General features: G+C 43.0%; 1 protein-coding gene across 3 annotated transcripts; it reads right to left on the bottom strand.

Moving 5' to 3' along the window:
* Nucleotides 1-3,481: 3,481 nt before the first annotated feature.
* LOC123051923 (kinesin-like protein KIN-12E) lies at nt 3,482-17,493 on the bottom strand. 3 transcript variants are annotated; one of them, XM_044474925.1, is made up of 33 exons: nt 17,008-17,493; nt 16,518-16,673; nt 16,347-16,430; nt 16,152-16,271; nt 15,960-16,073; nt 15,739-15,831; nt 15,466-15,626; nt 15,318-15,392; nt 14,930-15,017; nt 14,791-14,849; nt 14,635-14,698; nt 14,491-14,556; nt 14,271-14,414; nt 14,065-14,169; nt 13,703-13,938; nt 13,529-13,598; nt 13,391-13,447; nt 13,074-13,153; nt 12,563-12,620; nt 12,412-12,468; nt 11,285-12,328; nt 6,668-8,560; nt 6,486-6,593; nt 6,039-6,190; nt 5,865-5,949; nt 5,675-5,749; nt 5,350-5,586; nt 4,775-4,873; nt 4,603-4,677; nt 4,443-4,501; nt 4,239-4,350; nt 4,075-4,158; nt 3,482-3,989 (listed from the first exon to the last, which is right to left on the bottom strand). In XM_044474925.1, the coding sequence occupies exons 1-33, from the start codon at nt 17,413-17,415 to the stop codon at nt 3,834-3,836; spliced, it is 6,474 nt and encodes a 2,157-aa protein (XP_044330860.1). In that variant the 5' UTR covers nt 17,416-17,493; the 3' UTR covers nt 3,482-3,833. The 3 variants fall into 3 exon arrangements, with proteins under 3 accessions (XP_044330860.1, XP_044330859.1, XP_044330861.1); XM_044474924.1 differs by having other exon boundaries at nt 5,865-5,952; nt 17,008-17,492; XM_044474926.1 differs by lacking the exons at nt 15,739-15,831; nt 15,960-16,073; nt 16,152-16,271; ... (1 more) ...; nt 16,518-16,673; nt 17,008-17,493 and having other exon boundaries at nt 5,865-5,952; nt 15,318-15,388; nt 15,466-15,584.
* Nucleotides 17,494-20,618: the final 3,125 nt, after the last annotated feature.

The raw sequence follows: 20,618 nt of genomic DNA, 5'->3' as shown, positions 1-20,618 counted from the left end.
TACCGACGATCGAATCTCGGGCAAGTAACATGCCGATGACAAAGGGAACAACGTATGTTGTTATGCGGTTTGACCGATAAAGATCTTCGTAGAATATGTGGGAGCCAATATGAACATCCAGGTTCCGCTATTGGTTATTGACCGGAGACATGTCTCCGTCATGTCTACATAGTTCTCGAACCCGTAGGGTCCGCACGCTTAAACGTTCGGTGACGATCGGTATTATGAGTTTATGTGTTTTGATGTACCGAAGGTAGTTCGGAGTCCCGAATGAGATCATGGACATGACGAGGAGTCTCGAAATGGTAGAGACATGAAGATTGATATATTGGACGACTATATTCGGACACCGGAAGTGTTCCGGGGGTCACCGGATAATTATCGGAGTGCCGAGGGGTTATCGGAAACTCCGGGGGAATTAATGGGCCAACATGGGCCTTGTGAGAGAGAGAGGAGGGGGCCTTAGGGCTGCCCCCCTTGGGAGTCCGAATTGGACAAGAAGGGGGGCGGCGCCCCCTCTTTCCCTCCCTCTCTCCCTCTCCTTCCTTCCCCTTCCCCTTCCTAGTTGGACTAGGAAAGGGGGAGTCCTACTCCTACTAGGAGAAGGACTCCCCCCTCTCCTTGGCGCGCCCTAGGCCGGCCGGCCTCCGCCTTGCTCCTTTATATACGGGGGCAGGGGGCACCCTAGAACACACAACAGACATTGTTCTTAGCCGTGTGTGGTGCCCCCCTCCACCATAATCCACCTCGGTCATATCGTTGCAGTGCTTAGGCGAATCCCTGCGTCGGTAGCTTCATCATCACCGTCATCACGCCGTCGTGCTGACGAAGCTCTCCCTCGACACTCTGCTAGATCGTGAGTTCGTGGGACGTCACCGAGCCGAACGTGTGTAGATCGCGGAGGTGCCGTACTTTCCGTGCTAGGATCGGTCGATCGTGAAGACGTACGACTACATCAACTGCGTTGTCATAACGCTTCCGCTTACGGTCTACGAGGGTACGTAGACAACACTCTCCCCTCTCCTTGCTATGCATCACCATGATGTTGCGTGTGCGTAGGAAATTTTTTGAAATCACTACATTCCCCTACATCTACCACGGTTTTTTCCATCATGGACGGCCCAAAGAATGTCATGCAGCTGCGTCTTCGGCCCGCCAGGACGAAAAGCCCATTTTCTGTCATGATTTTTTGTCATAGAAGTAGGGCCCCACCACATCTATGATGATAGCGGGTTTTGTCACAATTATCGTCATAGAAGTGTCATAAGTATGACAGAAAAAAAATTCGTTCGGCCCAAAATGTCACGGATGTGTCTTTTTTTGTATTGTATGTCTTTTGCTCTCGCCTTTTCTTCCACATCAAGAGTACCAATGAGATCTGTAACAGAAAACTCCTGCCTCTTATGCTTCAGAGAGGTAGCAAAGTTCCTCCACGAGAGTGGAAGCTTAGTGATGATGCCACCGGCAACATACTTGTCCAGCAAAATACAATTGAAGTGCTCAATTTCTCTAGCAAATGATTGTATCTCGTGAGCTTGCTCAACCACGGAGTGCTCATCAGTCATCCTGTAGTCATAGTTGTTCCATGACATACAGCTCAGTGCCGGCATCCGAGACCCCAAACTTGGCCTCGAGTGCGTCCCACATATCTGTTCCATTATCAATTGACACATAAGCATCAACTATGTTCTCACCAAGAACATAATGATCTAAAATGTAGGTTACGTATAGTTTGTTTTCCTAAATACATCGTGAATAGGTCATCCAATAGCCCAAAAGACCCCTAGTTATCAAGAAAGAAAATTACAACTAAGATTGAAGAACCCCTTGAGCTTGATGTCTACATCTGTCACCCACCTCCGACGTCGCCACAACGGCCACCGAAGGGAAATGGGACTGAACACCTCTCTACCCAAGCTTGATGCGGTGGACAAGGCAGCACTCCAGACACGCCATCGAACTCCATATGTGAAACCCCTGTGTGACAACATTGAAAGAGAAAACCTGACTCGCAACCTTCAACCATAGGTTCAGTTGTCGTCGAAGTGGATCATCATCGACACCCGCTCCCGAACGAGCTCTCGCGCCTTGCACCAATGCCAGGGCGAATATCCTTGCATCGGCGGTGCCCGAGGACAGAAGTCCACCGCAAGGATGCCGCAGCCGTCACGCCATCCCGCTTGAACAGACTAGTTCACGTATCCATCACCGGCCATAGAGGAAGATGCCTCGTTGGAGAAGGATCAGAAACTTCTTTATCCTACATCGTCGTCGCTGAAGCCAAGACATCGAAATGGCCAAAAACTAAACTAATAGGGCCCTAAACTTAAGCTACACACGCTCACACACGTGAGACCTGGTGGCCCCTGTCATCACCGGTCATCAAGAGGTTGTCGGCGAAGGGGAGCCACCAGTGAACGACACCGGAAGGCTTGCCGCCCTTACAGCGGCTAGATCACGTTCCTTCGATTCTATGTACTACCGCCGCTTACATCATGGGAAGGGGTGTCATCTTATCTCTAGCGATGAATGATGAGGAGACACAGAGCATCAAGATCGTGTCACGACCAAAGCCAGGCACCTCCGTAGCAGGATCATAACTCAAGGGGATTCTGGGTCAATGCATCCCCCATCCATGCGCCTACGAGGAGTTAGCTAGTGGACAACAGAACATAGCCATGAGCCTTGGAATGTGTGTCATGTAGGACGCACCAACCAATGGCATACATTGCATCTCAGAGGCCCACTTCTTGAGGTCGTGCCAATCCCGACTCTGGTAACCCATTCTCACAAGTGAGACCAATGTCTCCTGTTGCCACAACCAACCCAAGAAGGGAGAAGCACCTCTTTAAGGAGGGGACGACATAGGCATGCAAATTTGGAACCTTTAGGGTACCCTCCGACCCTACTTAGTTCAACCAAATGGACTAAAATTTCAAACATAGTGTGAATTTCTGAAAAGTTGGTTTATTTAATTGAACTAAGGAGAGTCAGAGGGTACCCTAAAGGTTTCAAAGTTGCATCCATAGGACGACATAGTGGCATCTCTATCGCCTAGACCGTGAACCAAACATAGGTTTTCCTCCAATGCTTGAGGCGGAGAAGGCTCGGTCAAAACCATGGCAATGCCTCCAAAGAGGAGCGCAGACGTCGGCACTGTCAAGCATGGATTTGCCCCCGGCCATGACCATCAGCCCACAAGGACTGACAAAGCAAGGCTACAACAGAGGTGAGGGAGCATGTCTAGGATCGTCACCAATCTCATCTCCGACCAACAAACGTCGGCTCCACCGGCCGCGAGCATCCCACCACAGGCTCTGCCCTCGTCGCTACCCACCCCATGCAACCGCCCAACAGGCCAGATCCAGCACCAACGTAGGGGAGGGTTGAGATGATGCCACTAGCTCAAGAGAGAGAGTGCTTCCACAAATGGTAGGCACATAGCTTCACAAATGGTCTCATAATTCAAAGCGCACAAATCTATCTTCAACTCGTGCTTCCACAAATCTTTGCCTCAAGCTGTGTGCGCTGGGCAGTATAAAGTGCAGTTGGGTCTTCGGAGGGAGGCAGCCAAAGCCGGAACTCACCACGTGTGGATGTGGCAGCTGGCAGGTGTACATACATACATACAGCGCAAAATATACACAAACCACGCACACATTCGCAAAATATACTCAGACCCCGTAGACCAACAAATTTTTCCTTTGCAGCCGTCGCCATTCTGACTTAACTAGAGGTGCCACCGCCGCCGATCAACAAACACAAGCAGTGTCTGATCTGATCTGACCTGGTCCAATTTATGTACTGCGCTGCGGCCAGCCAGCCAGGCCGTCTCAATGGTGCCTGCCGTGCCGCGGCCGCGAGCTCCCCGCGGCCGCCGCGTGGTTATTACGGGAGCGCTCGTGCCGCGCGTGGGACACCAGCATGTCCGACTGCGCCAGCCTCCTGCTGAACTCGCTGCCCGCCGAACGCTGGCTATGGCTATCTCCCTGCAAGACAAAAACATTTGGCGATCAGAAAACCAAGTGCAAGGTGCTGGAGGCATGCCAGAACTTAGAAGGCAACGGCGCTCACTATTCTGACTCGATTTGAGCCTTCCAGCAGCTCGATCGTCTCATCCATCTCCATCATCTTCTGCTGGAGGTTGTCTTTCTCCATCTACAGCAGGAACACCAAAGTTCAGGGTTGGACAGAACACTAGTATGTTTCCGAAGTTCGATCTAAGTCGTCATCTGAACCTGTAGCATTTCGTTCTGGGCCTCGAGCATCTGCTCCCGCTGCTCCAGCTGTTCCACGAGCAGCTGGGTCTCCAGCAGGTCCGCCTTCCTTTGGTCCATGTCATCAAGCAAGCTTTAAGCACAGAAAAGTATCCGATATCAGGTCATTTGTGGCATGCACGGTTGCAACTGAAGATAAAAGCATGAACGGTTAAGAGTCGTCACCTGTCTCTTTCTTGAATGAGATGGCCGAATTGTTCTTTGAGGACGTCAAGTTCCTCGTCCTTGATTGACAATGCAGATGAAGATCGATAGATAGAAATTGTCAGCTTGCTATATGATGGGACAATGTAAACAGAAATTTGCTAGTGGGGTTGTGACCTACCTTTGCCTTCGATTGTTCGATTTGTTCCTGGGATGCTACTAACAGCTTGTGCACTTCTTCTTGGTCAAGCAAATTCTAAACATGGCAACAGCAAATCTCATGTAAGTGACCTGGTTGGTAGACAATGAGCCCTAATGCTGATTAGCTCCGTAGAGGTGCTGCCGCAACTTACAGCATAGTTTGTCATGTCTAATTTGACGCCAAGTAGCTCCCTTATAACATCATGTGTCATGCTATCCACGGCTGCCAGTCTTGACGTAAGCAAGCATATCTATGAACAGAAGAGAAAATATGAGCATCACCTTTGAGGCACTTCATTCTACACTGGATATTGGATTCATATTCTTTATAGTTAGAAAATTAGAAATGAACAGATAGAACACAGCTGTGTTTTCATTGTCTCCCAGTGAATGTGGGACACATTCTATGTAGTCCGTATTGAAATCTCTAAAAAAGACTTATATTTAGAAACGGAGGGAGTACATGCTTGTGTTTATGACAACAACCATGGTCTCAACAACTAGCCAGGAGATCTCTTAACCAGTAAGTGTATTTGACCATATTGTAATCTAAGGACATATGTGGTATTGGGACACAATATTCTCTAATTAGCAGAAGCTGTCATTTTCTAAAATAAATAGCAGAAGCTGTAATTTTGCTAAGTCCAAAAACCGCAACAACATACATGTTGACCATTTCCCGTTAATTGGCCCAAACTACAATGCAAAGACGAGCAAAAAGTATGACCTGTTTCTGTTTGTCACTAAGCAACGCTTCAAGTTCTTCAATTCGCTGGCGGCCTAAAGAGATTTCTTGATCCTTCTCAGAGTTCATTTGTTGAACAATGCTAGATATGCACCTAAAAGGTGAACCAGATCCTCTTGTTCGCCCTGAAGGCTTTTCCACTTTTGTATGGACAGCCTCAGAATTAGATTCATGTGAACCAAAGTTCTGTTTAGAAACCATGTGCTCCATTTCCTGATACTGCACGACAAGAATTATTAGCATATGTGTAGTGTTGGATACTTGTATAACCATGTTGGCAAATATATAACAGCTGAAGGTCTTCTACCTTCTCCTGAAACAGCAATGATTGTGCTTCTGAATGCAGGACCAGCTCAGCTATATGCTCTTTGCACTGCCTTATCTATGTACATGAAAAGGACATACTAGTATAAGGTTATTCTAGTAAATGAAACTAAATTAAGATTATTTGGAAACACAAAACTCCGTGAATCGTGTATGATCGCTCCTGCATATACCTCCTCATCTTTACGTTTTGCTTCCATTACGAGTCCTTCAATCTTCCTTCTAGTATCTTGATGTGCAATAATCTCAGCTTGCAATCTCCTATCATAAAAATGCATTTGACTAAATGATTATACAATTACATCTGGTTATGTCTTTTAAGAAAAATCAGATGAATAAATTCTCACTTTTTTAGTTGGCATCTCCCTGGACACAATTCCACGTTCTCATCACATTTTGAGGCATTTTCTACAGTAAGCATCTCTTCAATTGCTTGAAATTCAGCTTCGGATTGTTTGTGCGCTTGGTAGCTCCTTACTTCCTCTTTAAGGTTGCATACCTTCAGTAAAATCCGATATGTGATGAAACTCACCATTCGCATTAAAGCCTAATTATTCACCACTTTGCTTTGCACCAACCATTAGAAGATTACACCCTAATGGCTCAATGTATATCATTGCAAATGAAAATTTTGGGCTGTATAATATTACTTAGCCATCTATCTTCTGAAAATTACTGACGTTCCATAATCTTCGGAGCAACCATGTGTAAAATATTACATTTCTTATGCAAAATCTCAAAGAAAAATCTATCAAAACAGTGAGCACCACAAATCAGAGAAATGAGCAGCTTACCTCTTCCTCAAGAACAGTTATTGTAGATTCAAGTTCTCCAACAGAATGTTCAAGAATTGTAACCTCCACATCTTTCTCTTCTGCGTAGATTTTACTTATCTCTGCAGCCTACAAAAGCAGGGCAAGTGAAACTTCATACAAATTGGATGGAAAGCAAAGGGCGCTAGTAACACAACACTTACTTGCCGAGCTTCAATAGCAGCAGCTTCATTCTCCTCAGCTAAAGCCATTGACATCTCAAGCTTGTCATTTAACTTGAGTATCTCTGCTTTGAGCTTTCCATTTTCATTACATAACATTTTGATATTATTACTTAGTTCTTCAATATCTGACCTAAGACGTCCCTCTTCAGAAGAATTAAGCAATATAATTTCACTCTCCAATCCCTCTATGACCTTAGCTTTGTCTTCCAACAGAGCTTCTATTTCACCAGTCTTCACAGTTTCCTCTTCCAGCATCACTCTCAGATCATTGTTCTCCTTCGATAGCGCAGATGATGAAACTTGATATTGCTCTAACTCTGATCTTAAAATAATGAGTGCAGCACCATTTTCAGCCAGTTCTTCTACTAGTGTCTTCTGTTTTGCCAACATGTCTTCTGTCTCAGAATTTTTAATCTCAAGTTCTCTTTGAACCTTTCTAAGGGCATTCGACACTTCGTCAGCTTTATCTTTCATGTCCTTCGCATATGAGGTAGACTCTTGCAATAATTTCAAGTCAAAAGACAATCCTTCAGCGATATCACTTTTCCGGTCAAAGTCTCTTCTTAGTGATGCGTACTCTGTACTGTGACCAGCCTGAGAATCACCATTCCGTAAGCATATTTTCTGACGTGTCAAAGCTTTCTTCTCGATACTACTAATGTCATTAAGGAGTCTGCTAAGCAAAGGTGCATTCTGAGAACCTTCTTGATCAGATAGTAACAGATAACCAAAAAAATCTATGGCAAAAATCAAATTATGTTGCACCTTATTCAGAACAGTAACAAACTGCTTCTCATTTTCTGTTCCATCCCCCATAATGTCTTCTTTATTGATAAATTTAGACAGTGGAATCATTAACTGCGCCAAATGATGCTTGAGACACTGAACATCATTCAAAAGAGCAGTATTGTCTTCCTCTCCTGAGTGATCTTGTATCCTTTCCTTGCATTGTTGTGGAACAGCTGAGTGTATTTGTTCGCTATCCAATTTTGCAAGTGCAGCAAGAGGGTTTGCATAACTTTGTTCATCGCAAGCAACACCTGGATATGTCTCAGCATTCTTAATGCAGGACACTTTGTTGACGAAAATATCCCACTTTTGAGCAATATTGAAAATTATGTTCTTAATAACAGCGATATCGTATGCACTGTCTGCATCAAGAACTTCCAGTTCAGCAGCACTGCCTATTGGAACTACATGCATGGATGATGTGTCCTTTCCTTCATCCACCATATCTGTTATAGATATAACATGCTTACTAGAGTTGTCAGGAATTGCTTGAGTTTCATGAAGAAACATAGTATTGCTGCCACCCAGATCAAATGAATCAACTTGTTGATACATGCATGTATAAGCATTCACATTAAGGTGATGGAGCTGCTGAACTGAAGAACTGCCTTTTTCTTCTAGAAGTGATTCAATGTTTACCAGATAAGATCTTGAATCACTTATCCACCTCTTTAAGTCCTGCCCAATATTAATAATTTCCGAGCAAAGTTCAAAGAGTTCCATTGTAGCAATCCTTTGCAAATGGTGAAAAGATCCCTTCATTAGAGTAGCAATGTTTGTCATCTCGTTGGTACATTCATTCATCTGCTGATTTAATTTGCTGTAACTCTGTGTTGTACAAAAACTTGACGCTTCAACCTCCTGCAACTCATTAACCAGAGAACTTTTCTCCGCCAATAAAGATTCCACTGCTTGGCTGCAATTATCTCTGTCAAGCTTTAACTCCTCATTGGCCTTCAACAAAGCCGAGAGCATAAGGTTGGCCTCTTTCATGGTTTCTTGAGCATCCTCAAAATTTGAAAATAAGGCCAAAACCTTATTTGACTTATCCTCGACGAGACATAACACATCGTCGAGCTTTGACTACAAGGTATTGGAAAAAAATCATATTATCAGTCATATTGTTTATAACCCAGAAGAAAGTTAACAAGAAAAGCATGGAGAATGCCATGACATATCCATGGTATGCATATAAAATTTCTTGTATCTGAACTGATTCCAGAGGTTATGTTCCATGTAATATTCATTTTGTATCTTGATAGCTGATAAGGATGATAATCAACTTCTACTGATTTAGAAATGTCTGAACAAATTGCACAGATTTCTATGTGTGGCATTTGATCTCATGGGATGATCACAAAACCAAATGTGAGATATGATGAGTGTATCTGGTTAGAATAATTAAACTTTGATACAACACATGTCCATGAAGCACAATCATTACCCTGTACATGATTGTAAGATAATTTCCTGAATTTTTTTATTCAAATATATTTCAGTGTAGATCTAGAATTCTACTCCCTCCGTCCCATAATGTAAGACATTTTTTGGCACTAGTGTAGTGTCAAAAAATGTCGAGTATATTTTTAAGAAACAAAGTTTGTGACTTAGTAGGTAAATAAAGGAAAACATCAGTAGCGGCGCAGAAGCTCCCTGCTAAACATCACTTTTGCTATTCGCAAGTCAAAATATGCAAAATAGAGTAATTGACTGTCCAGGTAATGTGTACTTCGCAAATAGTTACAGTAACCCTGATTGTATCCCCATTGAGGTGTGGAAAGGTCTCGGGGACATAGCGATAGTATGGCTAACCAAGCTTTTCAACCTCATTTTTCGGGCAAACAAGATGCCAGAAGAATGGAGACGGAGTATATTAGTACCAATCTTCAAGAACAAGAGGGATGTTCAGAGTTGTACTAATTACCGTGGAATTAAGCTGATGAGCCATACAATGAAGCTATGGGAGAGAGTCATTGAGAACCGCTTAAGAAGAATGACAAGCGTGACCAAATATCAGTTTGGTTTCATGCCTGGGAGGTCGACCATGGAAGCCATTTTCTTGGTACGACAACTTATGGAGAGATATAGGGAGCAAAAGAAGGACTTGCATATGGTGTTCATTGACTTGGAGAAGGCCTATGATAAGATACCGCGGAATGTCATGTGGTGGGCCTTGGAGAAACACAAAGTCCCAGCAAAGTACATTACCCTCATCAAGGACATGTACGATAATGTTGTGACAAGTGTTCGAACAAGTGATGTCGACACCGATGACTTCCCGATTAAGATAGGACTACATCAGGGGTCAGCTTTGAGCCCTTATCTTTTTGCATTGGTGATGGATGAGGTCACAAGGGATATACAAGGAGATATCCCATGGTGTATGCTCTTTGCAGATGATGTGGTGCTAGTTGACGATAGTCGGACGAGGGTAAATAGGAAGTTAGAGTTATGGAGACAAACCTTGGAATCGAAAGGGTTTAGGCTTAGTAGAACTAAAACCGAGTACATGATGTGCGGTTTCAGTACTACTAGGTGTGAGGAGGAGGAGGTTAGCCTTGATGGCCGGGTGGTACCTCGGAAGGACACCTTTCGGTATTTGGGGTCAATGTTGCAGGAGGATGGGGGTATTGATGAAGATGTGAACCATCGAATCAAAGCCGGATGGATGAAGTGGCGCCAAGCTTCTGGCATTCTCTGTGACAAGAGAGTGCCACAAAAGCTAAAAGGCAAGTTCTACAGGACGGCGGTTCGACCCGCAATGTTGTATGGCGCGGAGTGTTGGCCGACTAAAAGGCGACATGTTCAACAGTTAGGTGTGGCGGAGATGCGTATGTTGAGATGGATGTGTGGCCACACGAGGAAGGATCAAGTCCGGAATGATGATATACGAGATAGAGTTGGGGTAGCACCAATTGAGGAGAAGCTTGTCCAACATCGTCTGAGATGGTTTGGGCATATTCAGCGCAGGCCTCCAGAAGCTCCAGTGCATAGCGGACGGCTAAAGCGTGCGGAGAATGTCAAGAGAGGGCGGGGTAGACCGAATTTGACATGGGAGGAGTCCGTTAAGAGAGACCTGAAGGATTGGGGTATCACCAAAGAGCTAGCTATGGACAGGGGTGCGTGGAAGCTTGCTATCCATGTGCCAGAGCCATGAGTTGGTTGCGAGATCTTATGGGTTTCACCTCTAGCCTACCCCAACTTGTTTGGGACTAAAGGCTTTGTTGTTGTTGTTGTTAAAGGCGGTCATGAGAACAGGTAAGTTTGACAATGGACTCAGTAAGTTTTATGATGAGCAACTAACATTGAAATTTTAAGGTACAGTCTTGCTTATTTGAAGTCAAATGATATACTGGTCCTTCATATTCTTGACGGAAAAAGTACAGGTAATGTGTACTCCCTCCGTTCCAAAATAGATGACCCAACTTTGTACTAACTTTGTACAAAGTTGAGTCATCTATTTTGGAACAGAGGGAGTACTTCGCAAATAGTTACAGTAAAGGCGGTCATGAGAACAGGTAAGTTCGACAATGGACTCAGTAAGTTTTATGATGAGCAACTAACATTGAAATTTTAAAGTACAGTCTTGCTTATTTGGAATCAAATGATACTGGTCCTTCATATTCTTGACAGAAAAAGTACAGTCTTGCCTACTTGATTTCACTAATGAGGAAAATCCTGGTGAGTTATCTCCTGTTTTAGCTACAATATGAAGCTGTCTACGTAAATAGTATCATGGACTATCTTCACTTCATATCAGGTGCATTCATCCGTACAGTGTATGTAACTACAGTAAAGACTGCATACCTGGTAGTCTGGATTAGCTTTATTGGCTGCTGATCCATCTTCACTACGAGTCCGCTGTGCACTCATGTCATTCAAGCTGTCGAGGAATAGAGGTTCATCACGAGAATGCTCTACTGCTTCTGACAAGTCGCAATTTTTCCATTCCACATTGCAATCCTTTTGGTTTACTGGTCTTTGTGCTTCCTGAGAACTTTCATCGTTATATAACTGCTGAGCTTCAGTGATAGCAAGTGTTGCACCTCTTAAGATGTGCAACTTTTCTTTCACTTCCCTGCCCATTCGCTGTGCATCTTGTAGCTCAATTTGAAGCCTGAAGATTATTTTCTCCTTTTCAATGCTAACTTTCATAGCCTTCTCCACATGTTCACTGACAGAATTATTGCTGTAAGGAAATGAACTAATCATATTATCAATATTCTGATATGCATCGTCTAGTGATCTGCAGCCATCTGTCAAGAAGCTTGTTAGATCAACTATTGCAACCTCCCATTCCTCAGATAAAGAGGCAATTTCTACATCTTTGGCCACAATGATCTCTGCAAGCCTGGTACTTTCTTCAGCCATAATAACTAGCTTCTCTTTGAGCTCTTGATTTATGCTTTTAATGTGTGCCAACTCGGCCTGTAACGTCTGTTTGCTTGAGCCCACTATTTCAGTCTCTTGATGACACAATAAAGTCTCACCATGCAAACATATATCCATATTTGGTACGTTTTCATGTATTTGATCCATCTCATCCTGCTGTAATTGCAATGTTTCTTCATTTTCTACGTGTCCACTAAGAACAGTGTCTTTGTCAAGTACATTGTGTGAAGATCCAAGAGCCAAGCTGTAGCACTGAGACACTTCATCACTACACTCTGGCACTTTTGTAGAATCATTCAAATCACATCTTTCTGAATCGAAGTGATTCAAATGAGAACAGGATTCCTGGTGTCCACTAGCAATTTCTGAAGGAAGATTGAGTTGAACTGATTCCATAATATTAGTTGACATTCCAGCACCATTGGGCGTTAAACATGAAAAGTTCCATCCCACTGGATCCTGATATAAAGTTCAAACAAGAAAATAGTTAAAGTGAATATCTAGTTACTGGGTATAAATCAAAAGTGTGCAAAAAATCTCACGGGTTGCATCTGACTAATCTCTGGAATCCCACAATTCTTCTCTGCCGTCGGAACAACCTGAATGGTGATGTGCATCCAAACATTGTATGTAATTCTGGACACAACAAATAGCATAAAGAATTGCTGGTGGCTACAAAAATTGCATACGTACTTGGTGCGTGCTAGACATCTGGTATTGTTTCAGTTCACAGCGCAGCTTATTTACTTCACTGCAAACAGCATGAATAATCATAACCATCAATTACCAAGATACCCAAAGCAAGCAGACATAACGTGAGTACAATAAGTATCAAAAGCCAATCCTGATAATTATGAAGTATACATACATGAAGGAAAAAACAATCAGACCCAGACCCAGGGTAATTAATGAAACTGCCAATTGAGTACATCGGGATTTCATTACAGATGGATGCGAGGACAAGTTTCACATAAAGTTACTTTAATGAAATTTACTACTGTGCACTTTCTATATTTCACAGAAATGTGAGAATGTGAAAATATGCAGCTCCATTCACTTTCTCACCATGGAAGAGTTAAATCATTTTTGTCTTCTAGAACTCAAATGTCTTAGTCAAGAGTACCATATAATGCATGCCTAGCACATCATTGTTATTGTAAATGTAAATATGCATTGAGATGATAAGATTTAGTTGAAAACTTACCGTGCAAGCAAAACATTATTTTCTAAGCATGCATCCAGCTCCTTCCTGCAATTGTCTAGATCCTTGACAATCTCGTCACCCTAAATGCATTGCATCGCACATCAACCACTTGCAAAAATTCAGGTTATTCTTCAGTATTACATTTGGGACATGTGGTTAATCAAGTTTAGCTTCCCTTATATTAGTTAAGATGTGACAATATTGTTTACTGTTAATTTAGTCTAAGGTTTTGTCCGTCTTCTGAAACAGAAGAAAAATAACCATAGCCATGTGGTAAGTACTTTCGGAAGTAAAATTATATCCAAGTGAGAACACACCTGTGCTTCTAAATTCCTAGGAGGTGCTGCATACTTCTGCTCAAGAATATGAAGGAACTACACATATAACAAAGTTAAGAGTGTGTCACTGGAGAAAATGAGATCGAGCAAAAGGGAGTTCAGGGAGAACAAGCATACATGATTACGCAAAAGAGATATCTCCGTTAATAACATCTCTCTTTCCCCTTGCTTGTGGAAGTTCTCAAGCCTGTATATGAGTACATCAGAATAAGCTATCACCAATTTATTCATGTAAGCAAAATATATGAAGTGTGCAAATTTGTCAGGGCTCAATGTAAATTGAAACATTACGTTCTAACTTGCTCGATTAATCTCTTGTTTTCAAAAGCAAACTGAGTCAGTTGAGGATTTTCGTCGAATTGTTTTTGCAGTAGCTGAATCTCTTGGGACATTGCAGCATTTTCTTCAACCATATAGCCATCCGATGGCACTAGATCATCAGCTAACATATGCAATCTTTTTAATTTTTCATCACGGAGTTTCAGCATCATTCTCAAGCGTTGGGAATCAGATTCCTTCAGGTCAACCTGCCAAAACAGAAAGCTGGTGCCGCTCAGTATTTTAAAACACAAATAGTTGCTACAATAAGAAATTATTAGGTTCTGTGTTTTGAAGGATATAAAATATCCTAGAACAATCTGCAATAGAATTACCAGACGATTCAAATGCTTTATTTCAGCCTCCAGCTTCCTGATATCCAACTCAGCTAGTTTCTCTCTCCTAAGGCTCCCAACAAGAACATCTTCCAGATGGCTAACCTGATATTAGATATATATGTATTAATAATTGGCTGCAACTTGCAAATAATTTATAGTGCACCATTATTTATTTTCCAATGAAGTAAATCATGCTATATGACCTTTTGCTTTAGAAGACTCAGGTCACAGCTTGATTGATGATCTTCAGCTAAAGTATTGTATTCTCTATCAGAGCCTGAATTTAGCAGGAGAAAGCTAGGCGGTCCAGGGGCATTTTGCTGCTTCCTCAAGCATGTCAACTGATCCTGGTAAACATAATTAAATAACTTAACTAGAAAGCACTTCTATAATCAAGAAGAGAGTTGCCATGATAAAGCTTACCTTTAGTTCTTCTATCTGCCTTTGTAAAGCCATAACATCTCCTGAAGCATCTTCATTTACTTTTGCCTAGCACAACAGAAGAAACCCCAAATGAGTCGACAAGATAAACTTTCTATATAAAAATTTCAACATGCTTAGAATTACATTGTTTTGAATCAACTTCGCGCGCTGAGCAAACTTCAAGGTACTCAGTGTCTCATTGGAGGAACTGCAATAGTGTAATTCATTTATATGTTAAGCATACTGTTAAGATCTAGAAAACAAACTGAATACAAGAATAAAGGTGCACAATATCGGTACCAAATAGACGGGCTGATGTTGGCAACTATTGTTGTTTTAGAGTTTCCTCCAAGGGAATCCTAGAGAAGATGATACAATGAGCCAGAGAAGACAATAGACATAAACAGATAGAAGACTCAAACTCATTGTGAATTTGAACCTGGAGGAGAAATGTAAGCCTTGAGTCTCTATAAGGCACATGGCGGCTTTTTCCATTTGCAACATCCACAAGAGTCATGATAACAAGCCTGAAATGGTATAGCTGGATTATCACTATGAACAGTACTTCTTCAAAGAAATTGTCAATTTAATACCCAAATACATTCTATGCTAATATAACAAAGAACCTTGTAATGAATGCTAGAAGACGTTATGAACTTCCACAAATGTTTCATTTAAAAAAAGGGATGCCACCACCAAACTATAACATTTTCACAACTGAATACACAATGTGTAACACAAATGTGGTTATTTTCATATGTTGCAAGACAAAATATGAATATGAACTGTGTCAAAATTCATGAATCTTGTCTGAGAGCAATAGGTACCCAAGAGTTGACAAGGATCTGTTAATGTTCGCAGCTTCTTTCAAGCGGTCTCCTTCAGCGCCCGAGCTTTTCTGCCTAGTTTGAATTCAGTTAGTATTTGTGAAGGCAAGAAAAGGTGTCAACTTGTCACCTTTATTCTGGAACTCACCTCTCAGAACCAGCAAGATCAACCAAATTCAAACGCCCAAAGCGGAGGTGTGTCATTGAATCCCTTTCCCAGTGACTCTCAATGACACAAGTGAAGACGCTATGTGAACGGCTGCTCTCACTGTTCATATTTGTAGCTGCCATTTTCCTATTTGCAACCCCCTAAAAGAAATTTTCAAAAAAATAAATAAAATCATTAATGTAAGTTAGCACATGCTCATTTTAGAACCTCAGATCCAATGCAACATGGAATGAAGAGACGGTATTCTTTCACCTGTAATAATAACAACATAACATCTTTAACAGATGACACATAACACTCCATTAGGTTCTCAACATATACACCTTTCTTTATATCTTCACGGATCTACACAAGACAGAACAAATGTGAGACATCACATTCCATTCATGCATTATCAATTCTCAAGTACTACCTCTGTAAACTATATAAGATCTTAGATCACTACTTTACAGTGGGAGTACTAAGCATGCTACCTGAAGATTAGTTGATGATGGTTCAAGTAGATCAGTTATCTGCTCATTGTATATCTCCAGAAAAGAGCATTTGCAGATGTACTTCAATTTGTCCTCTCTTCGCCTTTCCTCTTCCTTCACATAATATATGATTTAGGTCTGTCTATTGGCAAGCATTCACCAAAGTACTAGCCTGGCATAAAAACACCTCACCTCCTTTATCCGAGCGAATAGATACTCGAAAATACGAGGCGTCAAACCAGAATCATTGCTAAGTTCATTGCCATCCTTACTAAGCTCTCCCATCATTGTGTAAGTTTTGCCACTCCCTGTCTGTAAAAACCATATGTAGCACTATATGTCAGATGAATTCTTCTGCAGGATCAAAAATATGCATATTAGTGTTACCTGGCCATAGGCAAACAAACAGCCGTTGTATCCAGACATGCAGTTCTCCACCATTGGTAGACCAACTACCCTAAACAGCTTTTCCTGAAATCGTTGTAGAGAATATTTCTTAGGCTAAAGGATGACTTACTTGGAAAGAAATCTAAGTTAGTTGCAGTACACAAGACATGCCTGTGATATTGTTTCACATGCGACATGATCAAACGTGAACATTGTTTCAGGGTGTCCTGTCCAGCTCAATGTCTTTGAGCTATCCTGTATCAAACATCTTTTTTGACCATACGCAGTGCTCTCGGCGGCACTGATTGGCCTTAATCGTACCAAAACCTGTAAATCACACCAACATTTAGATTTCTCAAAGAAAGGCACCAACATTTAGCCCTATTAGCTTCAGAACCACGGCACCGTATGCATACTAAAAAAAATCAGCCATGGTATTAACAATGAAATCACAATTGGTACTGTAAACATGATGGTGGATAACATTACGCGATTTGGTCATTTCCACGACACGCAATAGGCAATACTTAGGTAATCATATAGTCCATTTTATTTGTGATGTTTGCTAGTTTAATTGGACACGGGATGGTCATGTACGTTGTATCATTGGCTCGCTGCAGCATTTCACTTTGTGCAACCCTTTATTTAAAGAAACACCAACCTGCACATTGCGATCCATCCAGAAGGCGGGGTCCTCGTCGAGCTCAAAATGCGGCACCTCCACGGGCACTTCCGCGGCCGCCAGATCCCTCAGATCAAACACCCTCTTCGCGGCCCCGCCAATCGAGGAGCTCCGATCCCTGACCCCAGACGCCGCCGCGCAGGCCCTGGGGGTGCCCGCCAGCGACTTGGGCGTCCCCGGCGCGGACCGCGGGTTCCTGCCCGGGTCGGCGATGGCCGCGAGGGGCGACCGCGGGGGCAGCGAGAAGGGCGGGGCGGCCGCGGAGGGGGAGGACGAGGAGGGCGCGGCCGCGAGGTCGTCGTTCTCGTTGGGCTCCGACGCGGCGCGGCGGGAGGCGCGGGTCGTGGATGCGCGTCGGCCGCCGCCGCCGCCGCCGGGGGCGGACATGGCGGAGGGTGGGGGTGGAGCGGGAGGTGGAGTGAGGTGGCGTGGAGCTCAGCTCGGGTGGAGGGGAGTGAGGGGGGAGCGGGGTGGTAGCGGAGACTAGTAATGGCCAACGGGGTCTTGCTGCTGTGCTGGGGGGTTCTCCGCTCGATTTCAAATTTCGAACTGGGGTTGCGTTGCGAGGAGGCAGGGGTGGATGGATCTGAGTCTGACTGAGCAACTGATGAGTCATCATTTTGACTGGCCTTTCGGCCGCTCATGTCGTTAAGAACTGATATAGAGTACTTTAAGTGATCTGAATGCTCTTATATTTTTTTTACAGAGGAATTAGTAAATAATTAAAGTTATTTTTTGTGTACTTTTTATTAAGACTGCATTTTCATCTAAAATAATATTTTAGGACAAAAGATTATAACTTTCAAGTTACAACCGCCGTCACCACCTCCACCTCCACCCCCACCTTGCCCCATTGTACCCGTCTGCCTTCTCCACACCGCCACCCCATCCACCTCCGCGGTCACGTCCCCCCCCCCCTCCCTTGTCTTCAATAGATCATGAGTGGAGAGGGTTGATACAAATTGAGTCGGAGTCAACTTGTGCTAATCTGATGAACCATTGTCATCATAGCGCGCTCCGTGAAGACCATGACATCAATGAACTTGTCCTTTATAAAATCATCATTTGCCCAAGTGCATCCAAAGGTTCTCAAATTCAACACAAGAGACGTCAACCTTCAATGCACGTCATCTGCGGTCTCACCAGCATTCCTTGTGAACAAGTTGATTGTTGGGATCTAGGGTAGGATGCGTCGACTCCAAAATTAAATTTTCTACCCGCATAACATCCAGGAACATGCTACGGGAAATGGATCACGGATTATTACCACTAGACGCGCAGTGCCCTCCAGCGGAAGTAGAGTTGGTGCAACGTGTCTCCGGAATCGTCTCCTCCTCGTCGATCTCCCATGTAGCTGATCGGATCCCATGAACAGATTCGCCGGAGCAGTGCAAGTGCACCGCCTCTAACGATATTTGCACGTGTAGGAGGAACATCATGCGGCGGACTGCTAGGTCCAATCACACAACGGGCGGCGAGTGAAGGTGGCTAGTTGCAATACATGCAAAACCCTATGACAGTGCCAAAGCGATCAACTGAATGAGTGTGCAGCACCTTCATACGTCTTCAACGTATCTATAATTTATGAAGTATTCATGCTATATTTACAATAATTTTATATGGTTTTAGTATGATTTGCATGGAACTAACCCGGACTGACGTTGTTGTTAGCAGAACTACCGTGGTGTTGTTTTTTGTGCAGAAATGAAAGTTCTCCAAATGAGCTGAAACTTTTTGACGATTTTTTTTGAACAAAAGAGACCCTCGAAGCTTCGTGGAAGGAACAGAAGATGAAGGAGTAGGACACAAGACACCGGGGCGCGCCAGGGGGGCCAGGCGCGTCCCGGTGGGTTGTGCTCACCTCGAGGCCCATCTTCGCGTTAAACCAACGCCAAAAAATCCTATAAATAGAGAAACCCCCAGGGGTAACCCTACATCAGAAGTTCCGCCGCCGCAAGCCTCTGTAGCCACGAAAAACCAATCTAGACCCCGTTTCGGCATTCTGCCGAAGGGGAAATCATCACCGGTGGCCATCTTCATCATCCCGGCGGCCACCATGATGAGGAGGGAGTAGTCTACCCTCGGGGCTGAGGGTTTGTACCAGTAGCTATGTGTTTAATCTCTCTCTCTCTCTCGTGTTCTTGAGATGGCACGATCTTGATGTATCGCGGGCTTTGTTAACATAGTCGGATCATATGGTGTTTTCCCCTCTCTATCTTGTTGTGATGAATTGAGTTTTCCCTTTGAGATTTCATTTTATCGGATTGAATATTTTTATGGAATTGAGAGCACTTGATGTATGTCTTGCTATGAATACCTGTGGTGACAATGGGGTATCATATTGATTCACTTGATATGTGTTTTGGCACTCAACTCGCGGATTCCCGAGGTGGCATTGGGGTAATCTATGCATAGGGGTTGATGCACGTTCTCGTCTTTTGTTTCTCCGGTAGAAATCTTGGGGCACTCTTTGAGGTTCTTTGTGTTGGATTGAGTATTATGAATCTGATTTGCTTTGGTGTTATTTTAGTACGCACTCTTGATAGATCGATCGGAAAGAATAACTTGGTGTTATTTTAGTACGAACTCTTGGATAGATCGATCGGAAAGAATATCTACAAACAATTTCCTCTTATGTTCTCCGCTAGATAAGAACTTTGGAGTGATTCTTCATCGCACTTTGAGGGATGGTTATATGATCCAATTATATTAGCATTGTTGAGAGATTGCACTAGCGAAAGTACGGACCCTAGGCCTCATTTTCAAGCATTGCAATACCGTTTGTGCTCCGTTTTATCAATTGCTACCTTGTTGTTTTTATTGTTCCTATTACAAAACTCAATATCTAATATCATCACTACGCTTTTATTACCATCTCTTCGCCGAACTAGTGCACCTATACAAATTACCATTGTATTTGGTGTGTTGGGGACACAAGAGACTTTTTGTTATTTGGTTGCAGGGTTGTTTGAGAGAGACCATCTTCATCCTACGCCTCCCACGGATTGATAAATCTTAGGTCATCCACTTGAGGGAAAATTGCAACTGTCCTACAAAACTCTGCGATTGGAGGCCCAACACGAGTCTACAAGAACAGGTTGTGTAGTAGACAATAAGCTCTTTTCTGGCGCCCTTGCCCGGGAGGTGAGTGCTTGAAGGTATATCTATAGATCTTGCAATCGAATCTTTTATTTTCTTGTTTTATCACTAGTTTGGTTCATAAAAGAAAGGTACAAAAACTGGAATTGAGGTTGCATCATATTATTGATCTTTATAATGTATTTCGTGAAAATGATGGAAAGGAAAATTGTGCTCAATTGATAGAAGAATAATTCAATAGAATGTTTGGTATAAATGATGAGCATGATTGCAATGTTGTTAGTATGAATTCTTTGAATATTCATGATGCTAATGACATGCAAAACCATAAGCTTGGGGAATCTATGTTTGATGAAGATGATACTGTTAGTCCCCCAAGATTTGATGTGCAAATTTGTTATAATGATTGCATGCCTCCTATTTATGATGATTATATTTATGAAAGTGGATTTGGAGAGGTGATGACTTTATTTAATGATGAATCCACTATT

This window comes from Triticum aestivum, chromosome 2D (genome assembly GCF_018294505.1).
Source record: "Triticum aestivum cultivar Chinese Spring chromosome 2D, IWGSC CS RefSeq v2.1, whole genome shotgun sequence".
In the NCBI taxonomy this organism is placed as follows: Eukaryota; Viridiplantae; Streptophyta; class Magnoliopsida; order Poales; family Poaceae; genus Triticum; species Triticum aestivum.
Note: the sequence above shows the minus strand (reverse complement) of the source record. Positions and strands in the feature narration are given on the sequence as shown.

Coding starts and splice junctions, on each gene's coding strand:
- LOC123051923 (XM_044474924.1), bottom strand. CDS start 17,415: ATGTCCGCCCCCGGCGGCGGCGGCGGCGGCCGACGCGCATCCACGACC. Junction 13,154..13,390: donor CTAGGAATTTAGAAGCACAG/GTGTGTTCTCAC, acceptor CAATGCATTTAG/GGTGACGAGATTGTCAAGGA. Junction 8,561..11,284: donor AAGCTAATCCAGACTACCAG/GTATGCAGTCTT, acceptor AATACCTTGTAG/TCAAAGCTCGACGATGTGTT.